Source organism: Haemaphysalis longicornis, unplaced genomic scaffold (assembly GCF_048455015.1).
Source record: "Haemaphysalis longicornis isolate Haplotype H1 unplaced genomic scaffold, Haemaphysalis longicornis Haplotype H1 scaffold_8, whole genome shotgun sequence".
Lineage (NCBI taxonomy): Eukaryota > Metazoa > Arthropoda > Arachnida > Ixodida > Ixodidae > Haemaphysalis > Haemaphysalis longicornis.
In genome coordinates this window covers 6,902,103-6,910,118 of record NW_027526445.1, presented here as the reverse complement: position 1 = coordinate 6,910,118, position 8,016 = coordinate 6,902,103, and the positions used below count along the sequence as shown (strand labels likewise).

Sequence of the window (8,016 nt, the reverse complement as noted above, 5' to 3'; positions counted from 1 at the left end):
CTGCCCCTGATTTATTGAAGGCAGACGCAGTCCTGAGGAAGCAAGTAATTCTAATGTACCTGCCATACTGACAGGCTGCTAATGCGTTGTGCGCGGTTCTCGACAGCAACCGTCGCCAAACCAGGCCGCGCTGGGGTTAGTTTTGACCACTTGGCCACGAAAGCTGTCTTGAGCTGGCTAAGACTTATGCCGATGTGTAAATCACAAACAAAGAGATTTTGTTCTGTTTCATAGCTTCGTCAACTAAGGAAAAACACACTACAGGTTCTCTGCCCTTCAATTATCGTAATAAATCTTTTATTCCAAATATACAAAACCACATTTTAAGCAGAGAGTAGAGAACTAAAAAGCAATCAACATCTATACGACAAAACTCCCGACGTGAATTGGTGACAGGTACCAAATTATACTGAATCAATATACACGTTCAGTGCACTGGGGGGGGGGGGGGGTGAGCGGAGCGGGAGGGTTATGGAGGGGCTACAAATGACCGACGGTATTTTCTCATAGCGCAACTGTTTTTCAACACACAATAGCTAGAACACACCGAATATCACATAGTGAGCCCAAGCATTTCCATAGCCAGGGGGCGCATCTTGGCTTTTTGGGCCTTCCCGATTGGCGTCCTTGGGACATTTTCGTTGTATATGAAGTACCGAGGAATTTTGAAGCGGGCCAACTGTAAAGAGGCAAACATGGTCAGAACAACTTGTACAGTACTAGAGGAATGACATTAAGCAATTTAAATACCCTTCCCCTAGCCGTGCTGTTTTTAACAAAACCTCAGAAACTCGCGGGGACTGATAGTAACACATAGTCCACAAAGGGGTCATCATCACGAAAGAAGTTTTATTCAATTGTACATCTGCACCGTCTTCAAGACGATTATACCAGTTATGCTACAAAATTCAAAGACACAATAGAGCTATTGAAGAAAACATTAGAGGCAGTAAGGGATGCCGGCACTAAACGGCGATTTGTGCACGACGTGGCGAATCTTCTTTGCGCGACTGGCAGCTGCCACCTTAATCATCGTTGAGAAACATTACTGGGCAATAACAGTGGGCCTCTAGTTCTGCTTCATCATATCACTGAACAGATACTTTTCGGTTAACACCCTAAGAACTAGGTTTATAGCACTGGCCCCTAATAAATAACTCTTACAAATAATGCGCCATTGCGGGGCAAAGGCCCAAAGACATTCAACGTGTTTCGTATTTCTGATTGGAAAAGAATCTTTTGTCAAGTAAACGGATCTGAAATGGCTATAAATCGGTCTTTCAAATTGAAGAAAGTTGTATTTTGTCTTCACGGGACCTTTCTCAAGAGTATAAAAATGAGTGGTCATTGACTGTCGGTATATGGACATCTCTATCCGTTACTTGGTTTCGGTATACTGCAATGCAAAAAGAAAACAAACTGTGCTCTCAAGTATTGGTTTCATTGGAGTCGTAATCGTTAGCTCTATTTTTTATACACCAATTTGTTTTCGAAATAATCAGACAGCTTTTCTTTGCCCATACATCCTCCTTCTCCATACACACTAGGAAAACCACAGTGGTCTCCCAAGCGAACGAAAAGTTGAGTTACGCCGTGGGAAACCTTCATTTCTTCTGGGGTTTATTGATTGATTAGCCCTAGCTACAGCTTGCCTAAAATAAGCACAACACTGACATGCTGGCAAATATTTTGGATGAGCTGGCTATTTTAACTTGTGCTGAAGTAACAACAAACGGGCGTTTTCTCTTCTTACCTCCATCTGAAAAGCGACCATTGCGCCGTGATCAAACCCGCGTCCTAGGGTTCAGAAACCCCAGGAATCAGCCATTGAGCCACAAGGGCATGTGTACAAACGCTAAAAATATGGACTGCTTTTTCCCGGTAAAGGAAGACTATTTAATGTTCTTTAGTCCGAATTGCTATGCTTCTTACTCAAGAGCTCGGTGCATAATTTGAAAGGCTGCAGCGATTTGTTGAGCTAAATTTTTACTTGAGAATAGTGCAGGCTAAATAATTTCTCGTGTGTAGTTTTTTTGATTCGCTGAGCATCCCTATGAAATTCATCCTTGCATTTGCTGACATTGTCAACTTTCTGAAAAATAAAATAAATACACCTAGCCGGGACTACTCGTATCAACAGGAATAACCATGCATGTGTGTGTTGTTGACCGCTGAACAGCAGCTCTGCTACAACTGCCGAAACTCGACCCGTTACCTGTGGGATTTTAGATGCAAGTAAGGGACAACGGCTCTAAAGTGTTGCTGATCTATGCGGCGACGTGTACGCGATATTTTGCGCGGAGAAATATAGTTCAGTGCAAATGATTCGGAGTGCCACAGCGAGAGTGTATTCTGATAGGATGACCAAAGTATGGCCAAATGTATTCCGTATGCTCCAACCAAGTTAAATGAGGATATATTTTACGCCTCGTAACTAGGCATCAACAATATCTCTTACGACTGTACTAAATGTTCAGGTTCGAAGGGTTAGTTACAATTGATTTCCGCGGGGCAAATGTGGCCCAGTTCTTCGATGTTCTTTCACCCGCGAGGACCCGACATTCAATGGGAACGGCAGGAGGCCCTTCATCGCAATACGAACTCCAACATAGCTAGAAGTTACTGCTTTTGCGATAGCTTCCCACTAACCTTTGAATTAACACACAAAAACATGCACACATGCTGGCTATTCAGCGATAAATTCAAAATTAGCGATTGCAAGTATTGGTATACGCCACCGCATAGATTCTCTTTTCTCCAGGAAGAAAAGGTGAATCAGTGAAGCACTTCCACACAGTCAGTCTCTAATAACAAACCCTGAATACTTCATTGAAATCGCTCGCAAAGTCCAGATGTGCACGCTTACTGCTACTAAACAAGATTGTTAAGGAGGCTTACCTTGTCTTTGCAGTGGTTCTTGAGTTGGTCGTCAGTGACCTTCGCTTCCGCTTTGAGCACAACCCATGCGCACAGCTCCTCGCCCATTCTTTCATCTGGCACTCCGATGACCTTCACCATAAAAAAGCGTTTTATTCGCAATCACAAGCACTTAAACAGGTCGCATTTATTGTTTGCATCCTAGCTTCAAAACAGAAAATATGAAACCACAGACTTCCCTCCAGCTCTCTTCATCATGCTCACCAGCGTATCTACGCCCACTGCAGGGCAAATGCTTCTCCTATTATTCTCAAATTACCCCGCTCCTATGCTAACAGCGAGCAATTTATACCCGCAAACTTTCTGATCTCATGCGCCCATCTAACTTTCTGCAGCTTCCTGCCACGCTTGCCTTCTCTAGGGATACACTCTAATCCCCTAATGACCAACGGTTATCTTACCTTCGCATTACATGCCCTGCCCACGTTCATTTCTTCTTAATTTCTGCTAATGTGTCCTTAACACGCGTTTCTTCCCTCACCCACTCCACTTTCTTCTTGTCCCTTAATATTACACCTATCATTTTCCGCTCCATTGCCCGCTCAGCCGTTCTCAGTTTAGGTTGAACCCTCTTAGTGAGCCTCCAAGTTTATGCCCCGTAGGTGAGTACCGGTAAGATGCAGCTGCAATCCAGTTTCTTCTTCAGCGACAATGGCAGGCTGCCATTCACTATCTGAGAATGTCTGCCGTATGCGCTGCACCCCATTCTTATGCTTCTAATTATCTCTGCCTCATGGTTGGGATCTGGGGTCACAACTTGGCCTAAGTAGATATGTTCGCTTACCCCTTACATTGCCTCACCATCTATCTCAAACCGCTGTGCCGTCCCGAGGTTATTGATAATTATTTGGTTGTCTGCAAATTATTTTCAGGCACACGGTTCTACTCTGTTTGTCCAGTGCGTAAAGCATCCTTTGCAATTCTTCCCCCCAGTTACTTAGCAACGCAATGTCATCAGCAAATCTGAGGTTACTGAGGTATTCTCCATTAACCCTTACTCCCACCTGTTTCCAATCCAACGTTGTGAATACTTCTTGTAAACATGATGTGAATAACGTTGGAGAGATTGTGTCTCCAGCTCTCTAACCAACATTTAAAGCAAAAGATGTATACCACGCCATGGGGACAAGTATATGGCCAGCTGCCGATCACGATCAACACCTGTCCCACGGCAGCTGGAGTTACAATTAGGGGAAGATAAGTAGAAGGGGAAGACAACACGCTTCGCTTTGAACGCTTCGCTTCGCTTTGAATACCTTAGCATGCATGTAAGTGGAACATAACACACGCGAATAGGCGACAGATCTACGAACGTTTTTTATCTGAGATGCTAACAATGATGGACGCTTACATGGCGAGAAGGACACAGTTTTTTGCTCAAATGAATGGCATCGTGGAGCGAGCTCTCGGAGTTTATCGCTACTTGCAGCAAGCCAGAAATAAAGAGGCCCAACTCCATGTTTGGGTGGTATCCAAGTGCTTCAAGCTAAGAGATCAGCTAAAAGCTCATGGGCCACCCCTTTAGACAGCACAGAAACAGCAGGTTGGCGAGCTTGCAATGCCGCGAGAAGAGTTACCGCGGCGGTAAGACTAGGCCAGATATCCACATACATTTGATTCTGATCTATCGGCACTAAAGTGCGACAAATTGTTTAGAAGTGCTTCTAAAGGTTCAGAATCATTGGTATAACCGCATGAAAAGAAAAATGACTTCTTTTACTGGCACAACGACAAATATAGAGTACGATCAATTACAGCAGAGCGAGCAGAACCGCCTCAAAAGAATACTTGCTGCGCCCAAGGTAGCTGAGTAATGCTGTACTTGCAATTTGCAAAATAACATCCGCACTCCCAAAACGAAAGATTCCCCCAGAACCGAGCCCATTTGTCGACTGCCAAACGGCAGTTTCTAGCGATTTCCACACTCGTTTTTATTTACGCACCGGTAAATTAGAAACACGCGAAAAAAGGACCGAAAAAATTGCAGGCCCATAATGGTATGGCGGATTCCAGCAAAACCGTCACGGAAAACCGCCTTCGAAAAGACGGGCAGACAAAATCGCGCTTTTATTGGAGTGAATATTTAATAGGAAAGAGACAGGTATATTGATTTGTGCTTTTGGGTGTCTTCCTCTATTTTCCTGTAATGCGTAGGAGAAGAGTAAAAAAAATCGCAAAGTGTGAATAATTATTACCATTTCAACTGGCCGTGCTATTTTTCATAAGGGTAACTAATGCACTCTTACTTTCCGGGGTTTACTGAGCTGTTTTATTCTTCATGTGCAATAATTTCAAAACAAAGCTTTAGTGTCCGCACTGATGCCGTTGTAATTCAATATGCGCTACAGAAAAGCCACATTTATCTCACTATGATGATCAATTATCGTAGGTGGAATGAAAGAAAACAACGTGGCCTGAATCGAACTTCTGTCCCTCGCCTTATGAGGCCGGTACCGATTCAATTGTTTAATTGTGACATTAAGGCGCCCGCTACTAAACCAATACCTACCCATCCCTTCCGTCTCTACCTTATCCCCCCCTCCCCGCAAAAACACAATCCATGTGCACTATCTCCCCGCCTGGCACCCTTTACCATATAGTAAGTGAGCGCCCCCGCACTCCTGCCTTGCCTCCACTTCCCAACACACATTTGAGTGGTGTAGGGCTTCCCTGGCCAGCGCAGACCCGGATACCCAGCTCAAACTGGCGGCCCGGGCAAGCACAGCTAGCCGACTAGGGATGCCTTTCATGGGGCAGAGCCCATACATCAGTCTCTGCTGGAAAAATAGAAAAATGTTTGTCTCTCTCTTTCATTGTCTCTCTCTCTTGAAGCCGCTTGAAAAACTCGGGCAACAACAAAAGAAGACGTCATGAGAGCAGTGTCGTTGTTCAGCGTGCCGTAAGGCGCTTAGTTAGAAGTTGATAGGCCTAACTTCCAATTTTTAGGTATAGGGCGTTAGGCCGGACGTCACATCTTGGGGTTTAACTCCTTAAATTCGCACCCACTCAAAAATTGCTCACTGAACGGCAAGCAGCCGGTATCAATTCACGCCGTACACGCCCAACGCAAACGTTTGCCCTGTGAAATGCGCACCCTAAGCCTCTTTGGGTATCCCAGAAAAGTGGTGCATACCACACGGGCGGCCCCTACACGTGTTGTGCGATTCGCCAACAAAACATTCCATACCAATAAGGCTTCGCGTTCTACAATTGAAGGAGGGGTGGATAATATTTTGTTAGAGTTTCAGGACATTTTTCCAATCTCGGCGATAACTTTTTAGGTTTAGAAATTTCTAAAGAAGGATTGAATAATTTGGCAGGGGGACTTTTTTAAGCTATCATTCCTTCACAGTGGGTTGTTACCGCCTATACGCCTCCAAACCGGCTGTAGGGAATGACTTGAGCTACCCGGGAATAGTGAATACCGGATAGGAGCAAGAAAACAGTGATGAAAATACGCGGTCAATCGCCCGCTTGCGGGCAAGCCCTAACGAAAAGTAGTCTGTGGATGAAGGACAAAGAGCAGAATGTCAGAGTGCTTGAATAGCAGTTTGGCGGCTGAAGCTTGTGCTGCGCTTGGGATTCAAGTGAGAACGTCATCCATCCTCTGTACCCGTGATACCGTTCCCACACCCGCGAGCTGTCGCCAGGTCGTGTGGACAAGTTCCTTATCTACTGGCCACCTTTCATGCCCAAGCTTCAGGTGCCCAAAGTCTGCGCCGGGCAGCTCGGTTTTTATTCTCTCTTGCAGGGGCTGTCCCGTCCTCCCGTGGTCCACCAATTACGGTTACTGTGTTAACATCCGTTCCTAAACAACTCATTCCGGAAAATTAAGGCCCTTTCTAGGAATTTTTGCCGCCCACTGTTCCCTGTAGTAATGGTATCAGGGCTAAAGCGCTCTTCCGCCCTTTCGTCAAGACCCGTAAATGTACCCTGCGGCCGCCGGAAATCGACATTGTGGCAAGACGAAAGCATTTCGTGAATTCCCGACAGTTCAATTATCCGTGTACACTCTCTGGATTTGCCTCTCAAGGGTGTAAATCTTATCAATTGCATCCCACCTCCATCAATCACAGGGTATTACTGGACATAAACCATGAAGCATTTCTTCCGCTGAGTTCATTGCTTTCTTAAAGCCAATATTATCGTCATTGTTAAGTAGCTCTTGAAACAGCACGAAGCAATAGAAGATACACACGCCAACTCACAACTGTTTTTATTACGCATAAAGACATATATTTTTTACGCATAAACACATTCAAGTATATAGTGGTGTTTATGCGTAATAAAAACAGTTGCGAGTTCGGGCCGTCGTGTGTGTCTTCTCTGCTTTTGTCCTGTTTCAAGCGCTACTTAACGATGTGTCAACACTAACTAGCCTAACTGTCGATTTGACTGCTCAATAGTAGCGTACCTCCTACCGCTTCCCCTACCATGTCCGCTCACCTAAGGCCAGCTCGTGGGTACATTGTGAATCGCTCACCTGGCAGCAGCCAACAATGTGTACAGCGCTATGTTTGCTTTTATCCGGTTTAGCGTGGAGTGCATTCTCTTTTCTTTTTCTGAGGTACACACTAGTACCTTTGTTTACAATTCGTTATCTTTCTGGAACCTTTAAAAACGTAGTTTTTCTTGGGCTATGTGAACTCAGAGAGTTTGGTCTGTCTGTCTTTCTGTCTGTCTGTCTGCCAGTCTGTCTGTCTGTCTGTCTGTCGGACTTTTGTTTCAGCGACCCTGCCGAAGTGAAAGAGTAACTGCCTAATATATTTCTATACCCACAGCGTGATTTCAAATTTAAATTTTCAAATTCATTTTATTTGTACGGAAACATACAAGCAAATAATTATACAGGCGAGGGTCCCAGAGTCTGACGACTGTAACGGGACCCTCGATGAGAAATGCACAACGCAAATATATAAGGCAGCAAAACAAAACAAATATACCTGACCATATCTAGTCAAGACAAAGAAATCCAAATATCAAGAGACACAAGTTTGATAATCAGCAAACACTGAATTAAACAAAGTGACAAATAAACAACAGGAAACGAACGTGAACTACAACATTATAAAATAAAGG

The 8,016-nt window shown here is 44.5% G+C and overlaps 1 protein-coding gene across 1 annotated transcript in view; it reads right to left on the bottom strand.

The window, feature by feature from the left end:
* Positions 1-309: 309 nt before the first annotated feature.
* LOC144149914 (medium-chain acyl-CoA ligase ACSF2, mitochondrial-like) overlaps positions 310-8,016 on the bottom strand; it is a 116,786-nt gene continuing 109,079 nt past the window's right edge. The window contains exons 14-15 of the mRNA XM_077681647.1: positions 2,899-3,009; positions 310-679 (exon numbers count right to left, since the gene is read on the bottom strand). Of these exons, the coding sequence (XP_077537773.1) occupies positions 554-679; positions 2,899-3,009 (237 nt within the window). The 3' untranslated portion in view covers positions 310-553. The remainder of the gene's footprint in view (positions 680-2,898; positions 3,010-8,016) is intronic.